We start from the raw sequence: 21,942 nt of genomic DNA, 5'->3' as shown, positions 1-21,942 counted from the left end.
CTTCAGTAAACCTGAATTTGATATAATCACCTGTCCCTTTACTTATGTTTACCAAGCAGTACACTTCTAGAAATAATTCTGGCCAAAAATAAATAAAATCCCTAAGGCAAAACTTAGCATTTGAGAAATTTCCAGAAAAATTTAAGGCAATTTTTACAATAAGAAGATTAATATTTTTTCTAATCCCATGTCCTACGGTTTATAAAAATCTATCAAGTCCCTTAGGTATCAGTAAACACGGACTGTGGTCCTACTAGGCTGATTGCTCACACAAGGTGTTCTACATATTTGAAGAAACATCAGAAAGGGCAGCTTTGTGTTGGAGATTATATGCAAGGTGGGCACCTTGAAAAGGTTTGTGTTTTCTTTAAGCCAGTTTTTAACCAATACATTTTTAAATACTCACCTTCCAGGTGATCAGCATGAACATACAAAAAAGATACACAAGCAGGGTAACTCCAAGGGTGAATAAAATCAAACGTCTTTGGCCAACCCAAAAAGTGGTCATACCAAACGTAGTTTTTTTCCTTTTCAAGGTGCCCACCTTGCATATAATCGCCAAGGAAGCAGGTGGCAGTGGCCTCATCCCAGAAGAAATGATGCAGTGATTCTGTTCGCAAGGGTGGGAGCAAAATGGGAAGCACTTCTCCGTAACGACTAACCACAGATACAATGGGTGGAAACATCCCAGCGAGGCCTGCATGGCCACCCCCTTCATGCTTATAGTGGGAAAAAAGCAACTTATTCAAGTGTCAAAGAGATTAACTTACACAAGCTCTTTAGGGGATGACAAGTTAAGTGTAAATACCTCTCAGAGTTTTCCGAGGGCTAATAGGCTGAAATTCGGGAATATTGATGGCCTTTGGGCCAGAGGAGGCAACAAATGCTTGACTTTGGGGAGAAACACAGAAACAAAAGCCACCACAGAACAGATTCTTTGATGGGTAGAGAAATGAGGCGAGAGGAGCAGAGATAGAAAGCAGACAAATACAAAACCTGAAGACTGAAACTCTACTCAATGATGGAACAGGATTTCTTTTATATCTCTTGTTCCCAGAGGGGTGGTACCGCCCCCTAGAGGCAGTTGTGGGAATGTGAAGACTTTTGAGGCCCTAACATGGGAAGGCCGCTACCTGCATTCAGCAGGTGGAGCAGGGACGCTACACAGTACAGGTTGGACCCCCCTCCCAGCAGAGAACTGTCCCCCATCAGCACAACTTCCAACCGCCCCACCGAACATTCATGTAGATGGAAAGCCAGTCTAGAATTACCTGAGTTTAGTTTAAATTATAATCTAATTTCATTTTATATATAAGCATACAGGGAATTTTTAACCCAGTTTTAATATGCATTGGGTTTTTCAGGGAGGCAATTATTTTATAAACTGATAGAAAGTGCAAAGAAAAATGAACAGGATGCCAGAACCAGACCACTTTGATTTTAATCCCAGCTCTGCTGTTTCCAGCTATGCACCCTCATATGTAAAATGGGAGTAACAGTACCACCCACCTCAGAAAGCTGCTAGGGAAGGATTTAGACCAATGCCAGGCATCCAGTAAGCATCATTTGGATGTAACGATTAAAGATTTTTGTTTTATCTAGAACCTTATCAAGAACTGGCCACATTTTAAGAAAAGGGAACTCTTGTACACTGTTGGTGGGAATGTAAATTGATGCAGCCACTGTGGAAAACAGCATGGAGGTTTCTCAAAAAATTAAGAATAGAACTACCATATAACCCAGCAATTCCACTCCCAGGTATATATTAAAAAAGAAAGAGAGAGAGAAAGAAAGGGAGAGGGAGAGAGAAAGAAAGGGAGAGAGAGAAAGAGAGAAAGAAAGAGAGAGAAAGAGAGAAAGAAAGAGAGAAAGAGAGAAAGAGAGAAAGAAAGAAAGAAAGAAAGAAAGAAAGAAAGAAAGAAAGAAAGAAAGAGCTCTAATTAAAAAAGATGCAAGTACCCGAATGTTCACAGCAGTATTATTTACAATTGCCAAGGTATGGAAGCAACCTGTGTCCATCAACAGATGACTGAATAAAGAAGATGTGAATCTACAATGGAATACTACTTGGCCATAAAAAAGGAATGAAATTTTGCCACTTGCAGCCACAGGGATGGACTTGGGGGCATTATGCTAAGTGAAATAGTGAATGACAAATACTGTATGACATCACTTATATGTGGAATCTAAAAAATACAACAGACTAGTGAATAAAACAAAAGAAGTAGACTCACAGATACAGAGAACTAGCGGTTACCAGTGGGAATAGGGATGCAGGGGAAAGGGGGCTATTATGGGATTATATGAAATCATGTGTGTGAAGCTTTTGAACATTATAAAGCACCACAGACTATAAAGAATCTTTCATTCAATTAAAAAAACAAAAAAAACTGGCCATACTTTAGAAAGTTGCGTTGCTGACATCAATCCCATTTCTGGTGCTGAGCTGCTAACACAGCCGGCCTGCACAGCTGCCACGGGCTTGGGGATTCCACACACAGGTCCTAGGATGTGCTTCACTTCATTGTTTCACACATCTTATAGCATAATCACACTAGAGCGTTTATATATTAAAATAATTATTTCATTACAAAATACTTCTATACGTCTGTTTATAGTCAGGACATTCTGAAGAGTGTGTAGAGGTCAGTTACATTACCTATTAATTTCATTTTGGAATAGCAAATGGAGGTGATGCTTCTATGTGTGAAGGTAGGCTGTATCAGCCATGATGTTCATTTATGATTGTAGTGACGTTATAAAACATTTATTACAAAAAGGGGTGAGTGCAGAGTTGGGTCTGGTGGTATTCAAAAAAATCACCGTTTTAAGGGACCATATCCCAAAGTGTCATTCTACATTCTGCACCTTCAGATGTTCACACATGGCCACCATTCAACCTGGATTACTTCTATGCAAGCAGTTTCCACTAATTTCTAAGAAATTAGAATTAACCTATTTTGTACCTCAAGAGTAAAGATACAAAGATTTATGCAAACTTCTTGAAGCAGCAATCTATTTCTCAAACACATTTCAAGAGAAAATCCCAAATAAAAATAAAAATGAAGTTGTGTAGGCTGACTGGAGGCAGAGAACCCAGAAACTCCTCTGGCCTCCCCTAGGGAACAGTCTGGAAAACACCGATCTGGTACAGTAACTTAAGCTGGGCACTGAAAATTCATTTGAGGATGGTCATTAGATCACAAGGGGCATCTTCTCCACAGAAAAGGGGCTAAGCTCCAGCAAAGAGCTCCAAAATTCCAGGACTCGTCACTCAGGCAAGCTACAGCCTTAAGAGCCCTCTGCTAAAATCTGGGGAGAGAGAGAAAGAGCTGTCACCCCATTCTCTGGGCGCAAAGCCAGCTCAGGCTAACAGTAAAAGGGCCAGGGCTGGCGCTCCTCCTTTTCCACAGCCCCCTCCTGCCATCAGTGCCCTATTACCAGACCTTCCCGCCCCAGCTTGGCCCTTATACGGTATCCTGAGCATCCAATGAATCGCACGTCCCAAGCCTCTTCTTCCCTGTTTGCCAAGATCCTTTCCATCCCCCATGAAACAACTGTATCTTCACTGCAGTCCCCTTAGGGGTGGGTTGACAGGAAGCCGGCTTGACTGAAGTCAATCACACTAATACACAACCAGTTGCCAGTTCCCTTAACCCCACCAGAGGCATTTTAAAAGGAAGATGTTTACTAACTTCAGGGGATGTCCACTTCGTTGAATTTCAGGCAGTTCAGCAAAGTGGACAATTTGATGGGTGGGGAGAGGGTATTTTTCAGAAGGGAATATCAGCTTTGCCCAAGAATACAGCTCAGAAAAGTCCCCGAATGTAATTTGACTATTCACATGCTCCCTCAAAGCCCCAATTTCTAATCCCTAAAATCCGAAAATGCCTGGGGAAGCTTTCTTTTCTTTTTTAACAAGAGCGCCCGCGGTGGCAACAGCCACGTGATCACTCGTCAACCTGCAAACATCTTGAAGATTTTTTTGTTAGCTTCATGTAGGACGCAAAACAGAAATATATCAACTACATGTGACTAAGAGTAAGAAAAATATACAACTATATTTAAAACACTTAAATTAACAAGATAGTACTTTTCCATTCTAACAAAATATCATACATTCAGTTTAAACAAGAGTTAATATCCAGACACACTTTTCCACAATACCTGATGCTAGTTGAAAATTAGTGACCGTGAGATTTTCCAAGAGATTTCGCATTAGCAAAAAGTGTTTAATTTTGAAGAACTGTTCTTTTCTGGAAGATCGTCACTGAATAGGTGAAAATGCGAATCAATGTCTCTCTCATAAACCCATAAACATTTTGCTATTCCAAAATGTTTTTCGGAATGACACTTTGGCTGTCAGCAAATTGTATAGCTTCTTCTCCCTTAAAGACAAGAATATATAACCACCACAAAAACGAGATCCCTCACAAGTAACCATAAACCTCTTTGTGTGTCATAAGCCCTATCTGAACGTGTTCACGTATTTCTGGATTAATTGACTTATGCTGAGATGGTTATGAAAAGGGCCTTAACCCAGTGTAACAGGCCTACACGTACACCTCTGCTTGGAAAGGGCAGGAGAAGTTTGCCACATTATTATTTCAAAGTCAAAGCTGCTACACTTCCACGTATGGTACATCGCTCAAAAAGTCAAAATAAAAATGTTTTCTTCACCGGCTTTTTCGGGTGAAGAAGTTGGACCACAAACCAGCACATCTGCGTAACAGTGGCCACCAATCTTAGTCCTACCCCCAAAACAAACAATGGCCCCGTTCCCCATAATGACCACAATATTCTGGCCGGGGCGCCGGTTTAGAGAGTGTGTCTCTGTGTTCTGACACTTAAGGACGCAAACACCAGCAGACTCTACCCATCTCTCTCCTTCTGCCTCCACAAGGCAGCACCTACGATCCTCTGGATTTGTTCCCATCCAATGACTTCAAAACTCCGAGAAATGCAATATACAACTTACAAAAAAAAAAAAAAAAACCACAAAATTGCATAAGGTCGCTGCATAACACTGTGGACGAAAATCAGAACAGGTGGTCAACTGCAGAAGCAAGGCACTTGGTAGCAGGAGACAGGGAGGGTCCGGGGAGCGCGGGGCTCAGTGAGTCAACAGTTTCAGGCGAGTGAACCAGCTGACCAGCAGGGACGGCTCTGCGGAGGAGGACTTGGCCGCCGAGGAGCCGGCTTTCTTTTTGGTCCCCTCCTCCTGGAATGGAATTGTGGCGCTGCTGTGGAGATCTGAATTGATGTAGCACCTGCTGCCTCGGATGTAGTCTGCGCCTCGGACCAGCTGCCTCTCGGTCGTGGGCCTGGAGAACCGGTACGGGGACGACGAGCTTTCCTCGACGATGGGGGGGATGCGCTCGTTACTGAAATACCGGCAAAGGGCGTCCTCGCCTGTTTTCAGACAAAGCCCACAGGTCCATTAAAATACCCGTCCTCTGCAGGGCGCCGTCCAGCGGCCGGGCCGCAGCTGCTCTGACTTCCCACGCCTCTCTCGGAAAGGGGCACCACTCCCCGCCCTCCTCCCGGGGTCGGGCTACCAGGCCTCCCAGGCGGCCACGCCCTCCCCACCGGGTGCTGAGAAAGCAGAAACGAAACGGAAGAGGTCCACACGGCAGGCTGCTCGTGCGCCTGAGAGGAAACACAGGGCCAAATGCAACCAGAGAGTCCATACTTTCTTACCCGTGTAGAATTTTCACACTGTCACTTGCAATCAAAAATCAAAGAAGCCTTATAATTTCTATGACTCCTTCACATCTGTCCTTGCTCAGTGCCTGCAGCACGGAGCACGTGTCGTGGAGCATCCCCAGGGAGTATTTAGGAAGGTGGGGTGCCTTTGGTTGTGACCCTGAATGCAGGGCAGGCACTCTTCACCTTTAACGGATGGGGTTCAAAGACTTCCATGCTCTGCAAGGCTTGGGATATTTCCGGAAAAGGAAGACTGATCCCACCCTAAAGGCCAGGAGACCTCCTGGGATGGGGAGAGGGAGGGATTAAGAAACCAAGTAGAAACCTAACACACTGGGCACTCTGATAACACGCAGCATTCTTCAGACCCAGAAATTCCACTTTTAAAAGTGTACGAAGATCTATGTACAAGATGCTGATCGAAGTGTTATTTACAACTGGGGGGGGGGGGAATAAAGCAGAAACAACCCGAATGCCCAACAGCAGCAGACTGAGTCAGGACGCACTACAGACCTAAGACGGATTGCTCACGCAGCTATTACCAAAAACGCACTTGGTCTAAACAGCATTCCGCAACACGGTATTACTGGACATCGATCTGCTCCGTTCACACATGGTTTCCAGGTGTACAATGTGTAAATATGGGAGCAATCAGAAAACGCACACAGCATGCAGAGTGAGTATTTCTAGGCTAGGGGAGCAGATTACAGATGAGTTTCCTCGAACCTTCTAGATGTTTTTCCATGTGCTTGTTTTGCTTTTATAATCAAAGGGGAAAAGTTACTTTTCAAAAGTACCCTTTGTCAAAAAGCCACGTTTCGTAGGAGTCAATTAATCTAAAATGTCTAGAATAGGTAAATCCAGAGACAGAAAGTAGATTATTGGGCGCCAAGGGCTGCAGGAGGAGGAATGAGGAATGACCGCCTACAGGGGTCTCTTTTTCAGGTGATAAAATATTCTGGAATGAGACGGTGGTGCTGGACACACAACTCGACAAACGTACCAAAAACCATTGACTTGTACACTTTTAACAGGGTGAGCTTTATAGTATGTGAGTTGTCTCTCTAAAAAGCTGGGTTTTTTTAAAGTGCCCATAGTGTAGAGACCTTTCTTTCTAAAACGAATATACCAGAAAAACGTGGAAGGCGGGATGAGGGTGGAGCATCTTTCTACTTCCTGACCTCACACTCCCCACCCCCACCCCCCAACTCTCCACAGTCAAGGAAATAAAAGGCTAAGTGGGGGCTTCAAAGGCCAAAAAGAATGGCAGTGACAACGTGGACGTTGCTAAATCCAAACAAAGGACAGCCCTGCCCCCTGCTGGCAGCTCCGCAGATCTTCACGTGTCAGCTAAGGGTGTCGTGGCCCCTAGAAGGGAAGGCACTTCTCTCCCCTTTCTACTGCAGTGCAATCCAGGTGACTCGGGTTCTTTGGTGACCAACTTTAAAGTCCCAGGAAGATGGAAGGGGTTGACCACTTTGGAAGCTGGGCCTCTAAAACATCTTTCCTCTTCCTCTTACTATCAAAAGCCTAACGTACTCCGACTTCCACCTGCTCTCTGTTTCTGCACAGTAAAAGCGAAGTTACTAGGTCCTGCCCATGCTGACCATCAAATGTAATCTGGCCAAAAATATTTACAGACAGTCCCCCCTCAAGGCCAGTGTCATCACTAGTAACTCTGATTACAGGGTAAATTAAACGCAAGTTTCTTTTCCAAGAGTAATTATGCTCTAACACAAGAAGGATTGGGGAGGGAAAAAGTCATGTCTGTTCATCAAAAATCAAACAGACTCCAATAATTATAGTCAGAGAATACAGGAGGAGACTGTTTAACAAATCATGTACTTCTAGTTGTTTAGAAATTGCACCACCAAGGTCTACAGCCTTTTTCGAGCACACGATCTGATTAAGATGATATAATTCTGCCATTCTAGAAATGGGTAGGCACTTGGAGGTCTTCAGCACCCCCGATGTTGTAGATGAGAAGACGGGGCTCAGAGAGGCCGGGTCCTTCTCCCGTCCTTAGAGCCCACTCAGGACTAGGGCTGAACCCAGGGCCTGGCCTTCTGACTCCAGGTGTGGTGCTTTTCAGGTTACTTAAACTCACCTTTCCTCCCATGACCTCGGGGTCTGGCAAAGGGGTCCACGATCCCCATCCAGCTCGCATCTGCAGGCATGGACAGAGGCCGGGGCTTGCCTTCAGAGGGAGGGAAGGAAACGGAAAAGCTGAGTTTGGGGGGCTTTGGGGAATCCGTCCCTTTCTTTATAATGATCCCCTCCCCCCACCCGACAGCACACTCACTTCAGCAGAAGAGATAACGTGCTCTAGAATGAGGCACAGGATTTGAAAGCATCGGATTTCCACAGCACGCCCTCAGGGCAGAGGCAGGCTGAACCTGAGCCTGCCGGTGCACGGGGCAGAGGAAGTGCAAGTTAGAACGCAGGCTCTGAAAGCTAGAACTGTAGCATGACCTCACCCGGCTGGGCTTTGATGCCTCGCAGCGTAATGACCCAACAGCCTTCTCTCGAGAGAGAGGAATAGCGGTCTCATACTTAGAATTTCACTGAGGGTTATGTTTTCCTCGGATTACCCTTCAAGTCTGCCAAATTCATCCAACAGTTCCAAATAAGGAAAGGGGCTGGGGGCAGGGGGAGGAAGCCAAACAAACCCTCCGCAACGTACCGTAAGATGGTGTTTTCTCTCTCATTTTTGTGGGCAGAATATTGGTTTCCGCTGAATACCCAGGCAGCTGATCAGAATCAGCGATGGTGAATCTCCGTCTCCGGCTTTCCTGGTCCAGGAAGGAATTGGGAGACTCGGAACCTTTAGGACCAGCCAGTGGCTGTTTACACTTACTGAATCCTCCATAAACAGAACTCCCGTTCTCTTCCCTGAGAAACAGAGGGCAATCATTCAGATGCCTGCAAAGATCCTCTCACGCTGAAGAATTACACGAGACATACCACCTCTAGCACACATAAGAAGTCAACCTACTAAGTAAAATGAGATTTTCTTTTTCATACGTGTTTAAATGATACAAATATACCTTTGAAAAGCTAACTCTGGTTTCCCTGTACATCTGTCCTATAACTGAATCTCCTACTTACTACAGAGACCGTAAGTTAAGGTACGATCTAGCAAACCTTTCTTCTCACGTCAAGCAGTATCTGTGCAAGATAAAGCAGACACTTCATGTGTGATGCAGTTGTTAGGTTTGAAAATGATGTTAAAAAATACTAAAGGCCTTCAGAGTAACCAATGGAGAGTGTCTATTTTCTGAACTAAGTATAGAAACCAACAAAAACTGGATCACCGATCACAACTTAATTCTTTCGACATGTCAGCTCATAATAAAACTTAACTTTAGTTGAGTCCAGGTTACCAGCTGGTTAAATTTCTTGCATTTAGTCAGAAAATACTGGAGGAGGTTGTTCCATAAGGTGATCATCAGAAAACTACTAGAAAAATACAGAATCCACTGGGTCCAAAAATAATCTAAAGGTCAGCCTTGCCTAGTGGTGTCCCCCTGAGCCTGCTGCCTGCATATCCCTTCCCCCCACGACTCTATCTCCTTCCATACTTTTAATCCGGGCGTGTAACTTCCCCATTCACAAAGCTTTACTGACTTTTGTTCTCTGTCACCATTTGCATTTTTTCATTCTGCAGAAAATACCCTTCACCAGTGGTGTGTGTGTGGGGGGGGTTCATGCACATCTCCCCCAAGTAGATTAAAAGCCCCGGTTCCCTTTCACCCTTAACACATACATACCCTTTTTTTTTTTTTTTTTTTTTTGCCACAGCTGTGACCTCTCGCTGAGACTCAGACAGGAATATTTAAGATTAGGGGAGTTGGTGGTGGCTGGGGGTGGGGCCCTCCCTAGTCTCAGTGAACTGCCCAGGCACTGCTCATCAGTGAAACCCTCTGTTCTCCACGTGCAGGGGCAAAAACTCCTTATAGTTTTAAACACACTTAAGATACCCCGTGCCCATGGGACTCCAGTCTGTGAACTCAGAAGAGTCCTGTCTACCAACCAAAATGGCCCTGAACAGCGAGGTCACTGCTCTGCATGCTGTAATAAGTTCTGAGCAACCAAGACTCAAGGATGAGAAAAATCACGTTAATTCTTCTTTGTGCCCAGGAAAGAAACACAGGAGAAGCGAAGAGCTCAGCTTAGCAAACAAATGAAAAACTCCAATATAAAGTGAAACATCACTATAAATTCAGTCCAAACTTTGTCTTATGAAATATTACAGCATGATTACGTATTTCTCAATTTATGCTTGAACAGCTGACTAAGGCACTGACAGTTCTCTGGGGACAAGAATTACATCTGTTTTGCATAAGATGGTAACTCAGGCCCAACTCTCAGTAAATATATGTTGAATAGATGAGCCAGATTCTCTAGCTTTACCAGCATATGTAACTTCGTAAGATATAAATAAGCCTACATTTCATCCCTTAATCATCTCCTATAATGTCTAGCATGACAATCCTCATTTTACTGTAAACATTTAAGACAGCCATTAAGAAAGCAATGATCTTTAAGAATTTATAATAGATACAAACACACAAGTACGTGCAAATATAGCCCACCCACAACTATTGTCACAGGGTTTTTTAAATCCTATGAAGAATACATCTCGCTCAGCAAAAGAAAACTGTAACTTCAGTTAATCTTACAGAAATATTTAGTATCTTCTGCCCCAGAGACGAAGTTACTATGTAGTTAATGAAATTTCAGCTTCAGGGACCCCCAAACAGCTCCTTTCAATGCCTAGTGAGGAGCCAAGACAATGCGTTTCCAAGAGCATATACTTTAGGGAGCCCCCTCCCCACCAAACTGTATGGCTTCAAGATGCATCAAACTGGATCTGTCCCTACACTTCCCCCTAAAAATCACACTTCCCCCACCCCCAGGTTTACTGAGATATAACCGCCATGTAATACTGTATTCATCTCAGACGTCCAACATAATCATGTATGTACTGCAAAATGATCACCACAGTAAATCAACATTCATCACCACACGTAGTTACTAATTCTTGTGATGAGAACTTTTAAGATCGATTCTCTTAGCAATTTTCAAAATACGCAACACAGGATTGTTAACAACAGTCACTACACTGTGCACTGCATCCCCAGGACCTAGCTCATAACTGGAAGCCTGTGCCTTCTGACCACCTTCACCCATTCCACCATCGCCACCCCCCCAGGATGATACTTCTTCGCAGCAGATTCAAGACTCAGCCCCATCACTCTGGAGTTCAGCAGCATCTCCTCTCAAGACGCTCCTGGTCTTCCCACCACCACTAGAGTCTCCATGCCCAGGAGACGTGCCGACCATAAAAACGGGCACCGACGTACCGGGGTGAGTAAGGAACAGCCGGTGGGGGAGGAATATACAGATCCAGGATGGCTGGCTTCTCCTTCTTTAGCGAGGCATCCATTGTGCTGTCCGGGGACTGGGTGGTCGTGGGCAGAGGCGAGGTCTGAACGGGAGCAAGTGTAAAAGCGTGGAGGTTAACTCAGAGATGCCTGTCCCCAAAGCCAACACCAGCCCCTGGGTACCCAGGGGCCCAGGTCGTTTGTGCATTCACAGCTACTCTCAACATTCAACGTGTGGTCTTCTTTGAGACAGTCAGAATTTACCAGGAGTTTTTGTTTTGTTTGTTTGTTTGTTTTTACATTTTTTTTATTGAGTTATAGTCAGTTTACAATGTTGTGTCAAATTCCAGTGTGGAGCACAATTTTTCAGTTATACATGAACATACATATATTCACTGTCAGATTTTTTTTTCACTGTGAGCTACCACAAGATCTTGTATATGTTTCCCTGAGCTATACAGTATGCATATGCAGAATAGATAAACAAGATTATACTGTATAGCACAGAGTTTTTGTTTTTTTAATTGAAGTATAGTTCATTGACAATGCTGTGTTAGTCTCAGGTGTGCAGCAAAGTGATTCAGTGATACACATATAGATTCTTTTTCAGATTCTTTTCCATTATAAGTTATTGCAAGATATTGAATAGTTCCCTGTGCTATACAGTAGGTCCTGATTGTTTATTTATTTTACATATAATAGTGTGTATCTGTCAATCCCAAATTCCCAATTTATCCCTCCCCTCTCCCCTCTGCTAACCATAAATTTGTTTTCTATGTCTGTGAGGCTGTTTCTGTTTTATAATAAGTTCATCTGTATCACTTTTTAGATTCCGCATTTAAGTTCACTTAATATATCTCTAGGTCTATCCATGTGGCTGAAAATGGCATTATTTCATCCTTTTGTGGTTGAGTAATATTCCACTGCACATATATACCACTTACTGAGAGTTCTGAAAGCCTTAGATGCACAGTGAGAAACAGAGGCCTGGGAACCAGGTGCCAGACGGGTTAGGATTCTAGCTCTCAGCAAATCACTGAAGCCCCCCGAGCCTCAGTTTCCTCCTGTGAAAAACAGCCAAGCTGACAGTGCCTCTCACACAGGGCGGCAGTGAGGGCGGAATGAGTCAGTTCACGCAAATCACTAGCAATGCCACCACTGCCGAAGGGTGTGGGCTCGGAGCTCAGACTGGGTGCCATCCTGGCTAGACCTCTTATTAGCTGTGTATCTCTGGGCAACTCACTCAGCTTCTCTGTGCCTCATCTACAAAATGGGAATAAACGGGGGCAAGAATAGTACCAACATGGGGTGGCTGTGAGGATTAAGTGACAGTATAGACGTACACGCTTAGCACCCAGCTCGTCACACAGAAAAAACCCAACCTTATGCTGCTTAATTTAGTATTACAGACATGCACACATAACAGAGGTTAATTTTTAAAACTGAAAATCCACACAGCTTAATTTTAGTCATGTGACTGGTCTCAGAGGACCTATTTTTTAAGCCTTGTGTGAGACCTGCAGTCCTGTCTCCCCCACAGTCTGGTAGCGATGGCCAGCCTTGCCCGGCTGGTAAAGGCGCAGCAAAGAAATCCGAGTCGAAGCTCGGAGATATTTGGTAAAGGCAGTGGGAGGCGCCACGTGGGGACTGTGCCAGACTCTGGGGGACATAAAAAGACGGCCACATCCCGTCCAGCGCAGGGGTGATTGATAGCGAGCCGGTATCTCCTGGAAGTGAGAGTGTGAACTAGAGTCTAGGAGCGGGAGGACGGAGTCCCCAGTGCTGAGCCACAGCCCCATTTTGGGGAGAGACGCTGAAGCACAGGGGGACGGGGCTGAGTCTCCAGTCCCTCATAAAATAACCCCCATATCCTGCAAGTCAGCCCCTAACACACAGGTTGTCAACTCTCCTCACTGTGCAGCCAACTGACAACTCATTCTGTCAATCTTGCACAATGTCTGGAAACATGGGGCCAGGACCCAAGCCCCCAACAAACAGAAGCAGAAGCAAACTGGAGCACTTCCACAGAACCGGCACTCCAGCACTGATGGTGGCTTCTCCACCAGTAACTCTCATTCACCAGGACTGGAGCCTAAAAACAGAGCGATGAACACCCTTCCACTGGTGATGAGCACTGATGATGTCGACAAGAACCAAAGCAGCTCCCTCCCCCCAGAGGTGGGCCCCCAGGCACACAGACCCCTGAGAAATGACACACTAGGGAGCGCCCAGGGCAGCCAAGCTGCAAAATGGCCTCTGCGTTTTGGTGGTCGTTCTCTCCCTGGGTCGGAAGCAAAGCTAGGGTCCCCCTCCTCACCGTCACCTCTTCCCCCAAACTGCACTGTCAGTGGAACGTGGCAGGATGGCGGCCAAAACCAGAGGAAAGGGACGTGTGTCCCTTCTTCAGTGAATTTCCAGGAGTCAAGGGACTAACTGTAGCCTCTACTCTGAAATAATTTGCACTTCCCTTCCGCACACATTCACCTGGATTTTCCTGTCACTTCAAACTCAGGGAGGCTCAGAAGACTCATCTCCGCCTCCCAGATGGCTCTTCCCTGACTTTCCAATTTCTGTCGCTGGTATCACCCACCGGGACCACGGTCACATTTCTCATCTGCTTCTCCCCTGCCCTGCCTGCCCTCCTCGCCCCTCCCCCAGAGCCTCTTCTAACAGTCAACACGAATGCCTGGGAGTGAGGCTTAGAAATGCTAAATACTTGTCGGGGTCCCACAGCTAAGACGGGGCAGAGGTGGGATTTGAACTCAAGGAGTTCAGCTCTGGAGCCCCCTCCTGTCCACTATGCCCTGCTGCTCTGTGAGTCCTCTTGATGCTTCTTCCAAAGGGCCCCCTGCATTAGTCTTTCACTAGAATCACCCGGGTCGCCGGCCTCGCCGAGAACCACATCACCAGTCGTCGAGACAGGCAACACCTCCCAGCTGTGTTCCTTGTGGTTAGACAGCATCAGGGGCTCCTTCCCCCAACCCCCAGAATGTGACTGTATGTGGAGACAGGGTCTCTGAAGACACATTTAATTTAAAATGAGGTCATGTAGGTGGACCCTAATCCAGTCTGACTGGCGTCCCTGTAAGAAGAGGAGATCAGGACACAGACACAGAGGAAAGACCATGTGAAAACGCCTAAGGAGAAGACGGCCATCTGCAAGGCAAGGAGGGAGACCTCGGAAGGAGCCAGTCCTGTTAGCGCCTTGATCTCAGACTTCCAGCTCCCAGAATTTTGAAGAAATAAACTTTTGTTTCAGTTGCCCAGTTGGTGGCACTTTGTTATGGCGGCCCCAGCAACCTAACACAGATATTAATGTAAAAACCAACTGTCAGCTTGTTGTACACACTCTGTAGCCCGGGACTCCACACCGCTCGTCCAGCTCGGCCCGCCAGCCCAGCTCTCTCTCCCGCCCTCTGCCCCAGAGGGCCTGGTCTGCTCATTCTTACAGGACGGCTGTGGCACCCACTCAGGGCCTCTCTGTCCACCAGGAACCCAGTTGCTGTGAACATTTGTTGCCAAAAGCTCACAGCTGCCCCCGTCTCTGGAGAACTGCCCTCAGTTGACAGCTGCCTTCCCTGAGTACAGCCCTGAGAGCACGTCACTGTGTGGTTACACCTGTGCGACAGGACAAGCCTAGCTTCTACCTGAGACAGCACCTGGCTGGCTCTCCCTCCTTATCCTGCCTCCCTCCCTGCGTTACAAACTCTCCCTGAAGCACATGCCCTAGGTCATCTTCACAAGAACGTCTGCTTCTAGGAAAGCTTGTCTGGGCACCGCCCCACCCTGATGGCCACACATCCTGGGTCTGTGGGCTTGCGTCTCGTGTCTAAGGAGCAGTGTTCGTCCCCTCCAGGACCCCGCCTCCCATCTGTCTCCCAAAGCCCACCTAGTTCTCCAGGCTTCAAAGTGCCCCCACCTCCCTGCGAAGAGGCGCCTTCACCCCCCTGTCTGTCCCCATCACCCCTTCTTCAGAACCCAACATCTACCCCTGGGCACCAAGGAGCTGGCAGAGCTAGGGGACAGCAAGCACTCCATCAGCAACTGATGATGAGTGCAGACCTCCATGATGTTACGTAACACACTCTGAGAATTCCAGAACTATTCAGAGATGGCGCCCCTCCTACTGAGCGATGCAAACAGAAGCAGCGGGGGTGCGACGGATGTGCTCTGTTATTATTTAAGAAGTGACTTTAATTCTGTGCCCCTCCTGGCTCCACTCTCTGCGTCCTATTATTTATTTTTATGTCCCCGGCCACACCCCTAAGGTACATATGGAGATGTATTTCCCATGCTCCACGCATTGCATCACGAAGTTTCCAAAGTGATGGCTTGAGACTGCCACTGTTCTTTCCATTCGAAGATGGACAATACAATCACACAGTTGCAATCTCACTCTTACAAAAGGGCATTAAAATGTTATTGCTTTTCATTCATGGTTTAGGAATTAAACACTAAGGACTGATGACATAACAGTGGGGTTGGTCAGTGAGTCCTCCCACCCAGGTTAGGCAATAAGGAGTGTATTGTTTGTAGAGAATTTAAATAATAAAACTCACTAAAAGCCAGTTGGCCTTTTATTATCACCCAAGACCTCCAAGTCTAAACAAAGGAGTGATACAGCCCTCTGCCTCTATGCTGGCTGGGCTGGGCCCACAGTCCCTACCCTGCCTTGACACACCGCTGACTCAACCCCATGTGGTCTCTCCAAGGTTAATGTTCAGACTGGATCCCTTCACGTGGGCGTGTGTTTGAAAGGACAGAGAAGGATCAGAAGGACCTTTCTGCAGTGATGGTGGCCATGAGCCACAAGTGGCTACCAGGCACCTGAAATGTAACTGGTAAGACTGAGCCACTGAACCTTTCATTGTAATTATCTAAAGAGTCGCAGGTGGCTAGTAGCTGCCATACTGTTCAGGGCAAACCTGTGTATTTTCATATACACAGGATTACAGGATAATTATCCATACACAGACTCTGGAAACCAATCACCTTCAAACTGTAGTCTTTCTTCTGGGGGACAAATTAGCTGTCGGACACAGTTCCTGCACTGATGCCAGATGAAGGCTTACAAGTAGGGACAGTTACCTGCACCAGAGGTGGCTTCCATCGCAGGTTTTTCAGGGGAGCAGGTGTAAAGTTGAAGGAGCTCGTAGGGCGCTTTTTAAGCAGTAACACAACTCCTGTAGGATTCTCTCTCAACTTTCTCACCAAATTTTTCAGCTGCCATCCCACCTTCAAAAGAAAATGAAGAGAGGGGACTCACTCATGAATAATGAAAACTCAAGCCTATGGCTTTATCTCAAAGAAACCAGCTGTGAGCAAATAAGTAGCTATACATGTGTCCGTCTCTGCACTGCTTAAAGTTATGGAAAATCGGATATAAGCTGCAAATTTTAAAAATGCAAGCAAGACGGTTTAAAAGTTTTAGGGGGGACTATTAAGTCTTAAGTCTCAACGAACAAACTCACCACAGTTTGCTGATTCACCTGAATGACTTCATCACCAGCATGAATCTTCTGAGATCTGTCTGCAGGAGACTGTTAGAAACAAAGAGACTTGTCTTATTTTTCAAATCTTCTATTTCTTTCCGCTTCTATTTCTTCTCCCCTTTCTTCAGAAAATGAGCAATGGAAATACAATTTTCCCAAGAAATGTTACTCAGTATACTTGAGTTCCCCGAGAGCTCACAGCTTGCAGAACCCGGCATATGAATACAGGTGTTATCTACTTTATTAGTGGTTTGTTATAACAGATAATTTGTCAGTTGGAACAGCTAAGGTTCAACTAACCTATCAAGAAGAGTGGGACACACGATGGGCTGAGCAAAGCCACCGACTCTTTTAGAAAGTAACTGACACATATCCGTACCAAAATTAATCTTGCAAAAGCCGACTGTTTAACGCATAAAGACCATCGCTGTCACTCTACCACCCCATTTCCTTTTGAGCAGTTATTAAAACAAAATCTTATTTTCACTCAAACTTGTTTTACATGCTATCACAATGCTGTTAAAACAGATAGTGGCAGGAGAAAATGTATTTCTTTGGGGAAAATGTAAGTATTTTTCTTTTTCAGGTTGAATTCAAAATGGATGTCTTTTCACAGTATCCAAACAAAGTCCAGACTTTGTATCCACCAAATAATATCTGCTACATACAAATTTGCAAATATCAATACAGATACATATACACATTCACATATGTGTGTACAGACAGATAGTTAGGTGTAAACTATTTGTCAAATATTTCCCATGGTATTCTTGTTCATTTAATCAAACTAGAATTCTTTGTTTAAGATGTTTCATATGACCAAAAGAAGAGATGTGAACTTATCTACAAAACAGAAACAGACTCACAAAGTAAACAAACTTATGGTGACCAGGGGGATAAGGTGTGGGAAGGGATAAATTGGGAGTTTGAGATTTGCAAATAAACTATTATATATAAAATAGGTAAGCAACAAGTTTCTTCTGTATAGCACAAGGACTTATGTTCAATATCTTGTAGTAACCTATAATGAAAAAGAACATGAAAACAAATAAATGTAGGTACATTTATGACTGAAACATTGTGCTGTACACCAGAAATTGACACAACATTGTAAAAGGACTATACTTCAATTAAAAAAAAAAAAAAGATATTTCATATGACCGAAAGAGAAGGAAAGGATAAAACTTTGATTTCAAATTATAAGCAAACGTTATCTAAGCCAGTGTATTTTATTTTATGACATATAAATGGCTGAACCTTCAAACAATCTCCAAACAGCCTTTAGAAACAGCACCTTGAACACGGTGAAGGGGGCAGCACACTTGGTGAACCTTCTCACTCAACTGTCACGACGGGCTCAACCGGAAATGAGCAAGTGGCAACCGTAGCAACAGTCCCTTTGATTCAGCTAGTCCGACACAAGGCCCAGGTAATTATGGCAGTTATTTTTTAAAACATTTAACCTGCCACCATAACAACCAGCAGTGCCTCACCTGAGAGACCAGCATTGTGGGTACCCCTGGGAGATGGCCTGTCTCAGATGTCTTCCTCTTGAGGCACCTCCTACATGAATACAATGTATCAATGCCGCTTTTTGCCCCTGGTGTCAGATGCTTAACCCAGGTGACAGATCAAGTCTTACAGGTCTGCCTGTAGTCAGTCCAGTCCAGTTAACCTTCCTGGCCTGGGGATTCATTTCAGGTAAGCTTCACTTTCTAAAACATGGGCCTGAGGCCAGGAAGTCCCTGTTTATAAATAGGCAATCTTAAAAAAAAGTAAGCCCCGATGGCTTGACCTGACTTCTCTTCCTAAGGACCCTCACACATTCATTTCTCAAACGCCTCCCCACGTGGTTAAGAGCTGTGCTTGGCAGGACTCCGGTAAAGAGAGAGCCTGGGACCAAAATCCTCCCTAGAGCAGTAGGGCTGGCCTATCTTCACCATCTCCTCCATGTGCCGGGCCAGACTATTGAAACTGATGCTCGTTTGGTTTGCTGTAGAAGAGCGATGACGGGGAGAAGAACGCATGCATTCCTCCGAGGTTCACCCCCTTCCCAGCACATGCTGGGGGTGGGGAATGAGCGTACGGATGGGGTGTGGTCAAGACTTCTGCCGAGGTCTTGAATAACTTGAGAAAGGAAGACAGATAGTAAATCACTAGATATTGTTAGTCTGACCTTGGAATGAGCCTGGCTTCTCAGGTAACCTCCAAAAAAAAGCAGCCTGGAGGCCTGAGATGACCTGCTGGCACTGCTTCAGCCTGGAGTCCAAGATAGCGGAGTGTGGAGATGCGTCGCTTGGGAATGCCAATGGTGACTTCCTTCCACTCCCACCCACCACACTAGGCTTCCATGAAAACATTCTGACTCTGAAGCCATAGCAACCTAAATGATAGCCAGAAAGTTGCCCTGGAGCTGGCATTTTCTGATGCTGTTTAAGTGTAAAATGTCCAGCACTAAGTGTAAAATATCCAGATCAAGCCCTTCAGAAGTGAGCTCTTACCTAACCCCCCACCCTCGCCGACAAGACTTAGGAAGTGGCTGGCACACTCCAAGGACTCGATGAACCCAAGCTGATTGACTGACAGAATGAGGGACATTTTCAAGTGGATTACGAGATGGAATACGACAAGTTTTCCCCTTTTCAATCTTTCACAAGATGGAAACCACCACCTCTCCCTAGGGGACAGGTACCGCCCTGTACGGGACCACCAGGGTCGACCACAACCAGACAGACCCTAATCTCTCACCCAGTCTTATGAGTCTGGTAGGAAATCTAGGGATTATATCATTTAACATTTCATTTGATTTAAAAGCAGTTTTGTTTAATCTCTCATTCAACGCTCATCCTTCAAAGTATGGGGTAGGAGCTGGGGTGGGGAGCAGTGAAGGGAAGAAATCTATGTGCCTTCTGGTAATACTATTATAGTGTCACGCATGTTTATCCAAGATCAATAAAATGGATTCAAAGACCTGATTGAGCCTGGAACTCCACAGGTCTGGCTGTTAATGCAATTGCCAAATTGCTAGATGCAAAACTTCAACTCTTTAAAAACTGACACGAAGGAGGGAGAGTGAAGCTCAGTGGAAGAGCATGTGCTTAGCAAGCACGAGGTCCTGGGTTCAATTCCCAGGACCTCCATTAAAAATATATAAATAAATAAACTTAATTACCTCCTCCCCATCCCCAGAAAAAAAAATAATGAAACAATATTCATCATCCTTCTGAATCTATCCACCTCCAAAAACATGTACTGAGTAGGACACAAGTATGTTCTTGCTGTGGTTCAGCTCAAATGCACGAAGTCTCTGACAAGGATAAGGGAGGAACACTTGTGATTTTTTTTCTTTCGCACCAACCCCAGCCTAAAAGGAGAACTTCCTGTACATTGTTGCCAATCAGGTGCTGTGGTATAATAATAAGCTCAGTGTATTCTCTCTGTAGCTCAACAAAGGATGCTTAACGATACGAGCATCTTCTACTCATTCTTCTGCCTGAACCACACAACTCATGTATAATTCATTGACTGCCTTAAGCAACGTCCTTTTGGTCTTATTACTAAATCAAGTGTGTGTCACAAACCCTCATCAAAGATCACGCTGTTTTATCTTCTCAGAAGACCTAGCAGCTGAAGCTCAAAATCGGACACATACAGATTAGAAAAGGAGTTACCAAGTTTCTCGTTTTTAGGAATTACTTCCTCTTGTCTTAAGTAATCAACTAGTCATTAACTCCATAGACACAGGCTTCTTTTACACTGATGCAGGGAGGCTTTTCAAACATTTTTAGCTTCATATCAATGTCATTCAGGAGCTAGCCATATTCTAGGTTGCATAAAGCAAGCATTCAATTAGCTCGACTTTTCACAAATTCAAAATGGTTCAGGGGCTAAAGAAAAACCTTTCATGTAGCAGAATTTTCAAAAGGAAGAAAACAGGGTACAAAGTCCCTCCCAGAAGAAACAGCCCTGCTTTTTCTATTCAAAGGATTAGGGGGTGGCGGGGGGACTAAATTTCAATATCATGCAAATATTATGAAATACAACTCTATGAAAAGAATCTTTGTTGAGCAAAAATCTCAAAATAGTTGCTCTGGTGACACACATAAATTCCATTAACAAACAAGCAAGCAAAAAAAACACTCCATTTTACACATATGGTCACCAATTCCAGCTCTTATAAGAGTGATTCTCTATACTGTACAGCACAGGGAACTATACTGAATACCTTGTAGTAACTTATGGAGAAAAAGAATATGAAAATGAATATATGTATGTTCCTATATGACTGAAGCATTGTGCTGTACACCAGAAATTGACACAACATGTAAACTGATTATACTTCAATAAAAATATTTTTAAAAAGAGTGATTCTCAACAACAAAGAGATGATTATTTTTGTATTTATGGGTTAACACCTCCAGGGTGCAAAAAATAATAAACACAAGGGTGGGGGCAAAAACTGGGCTAGGTGTATAAACAAGCACAATAAAGGACAATTTAAATAATACATGGATGACAGCTGGTGAAAAGCAGCAAGCCAGCAACAGAAATAAAACAGGCACCCACGCTCTCACTACAGATAATAAAACGGCACGCACACGTTTAAATGAAAAGTATAGGGACTCAGTCAAATCTGTTTAAACATACAATAGCTTTTGTATTTAATAGAGGACGTGAACTTACATTTTCTGTGGTTCCAGTAATTACGTGCAATCCGTCATAGGTGGATTTGATGTACATGCCCTAGAATGAGTCACAAATATATTAACTCGTTATCATTACTCCGACATTTAGAAATACTGCTGCAAGTGAGATTTAAACTTATAAAACAGGGACCTAAATAAACTTACAAGTTTCTGCACAGCAAAGGAAACCATAAGTAAAACAAAAAGACAACCTACGGAATGGGAGAAAATTTTTGCAAATGAAACCAACAAAGGCTTGATGTCCAGAATATATAAGCAGCTCATATTACTTAATAAGAAAAAAACAAACAACCCAATCCAAAAATGGGCAGAAGACCTAAACAAGCAATTCTCCAGGAAGAAATACAAATGATCAATAGGCACATGAAAAAATGCTCAATATCACGAATTATCAGAAAAACGCAAATCAAAACTACAATGAGTCTCACACCAGTCAGAATGGCCATCATTCAAAAATCCACAAATGACAAATGCTGGAGAGGCTGTGGAGAAAAGGGAACCCTCCTACACTGCTGGTGGGAATGCAGTTTGGTGCAGCCACTATGGAAAACTGTATGGAGATTCCTCAAAAGACTAGGAATAGACTTACCGTGTGACCCAGGAATCCCGCTCCTGGGCATATATCCAGAAGGAACCCTACTTCAAAATGAC

At 44.6% G+C, this 21,942-nt stretch overlaps 1 protein-coding gene across 3 annotated transcripts in view; it reads right to left on the bottom strand.

The window, feature by feature from the left end:
- Positions 1–21,942, bottom strand: part of CNKSR3 (CNKSR family member 3) — a 101,482-nt gene that overhangs the window by 8,120 nt on the left and 71,420 nt on the right. The window contains exons 7-13 of one of the 3 annotated variants that reach the window (XM_064486554.1): positions 21,269–21,328; positions 16,565–16,633; positions 16,182–16,328; positions 11,073–11,197; positions 8,390–8,598; positions 7,814–7,903; positions 4,037–5,324 (exon numbers count right to left, since the gene is read on the bottom strand). In XM_064486554.1, the coding sequence (XP_064342624.1) occupies positions 5,131–5,324; positions 7,814–7,903; positions 8,390–8,598; positions 11,073–11,197; positions 16,182–16,328; positions 16,565–16,633; positions 21,269–21,328 (894 nt within the window). In that variant the 3' untranslated portion in view covers positions 4,037–5,130. Of the gene's footprint in view, positions 1–4,036; positions 5,413–7,813; positions 7,904–8,389; positions 8,599–11,072; positions 11,198–16,181; positions 16,329–16,564; positions 16,634–21,268; positions 21,329–21,942 lie in introns of those variants that run through there. The other 2 variants (XM_010994025.3, XM_064486553.1) reach the window with 2 other exon arrangements.

This window comes from Camelus dromedarius, chromosome 6 (genome assembly GCF_036321535.1).
Source record: "Camelus dromedarius isolate mCamDro1 chromosome 6, mCamDro1.pat, whole genome shotgun sequence".
Lineage (NCBI taxonomy): Eukaryota > Metazoa > Chordata > Mammalia > Artiodactyla > Camelidae > Camelus > Camelus dromedarius.
Note: the sequence above shows the minus strand (reverse complement) of the source record. Positions and strands in the feature narration are given on the sequence as shown.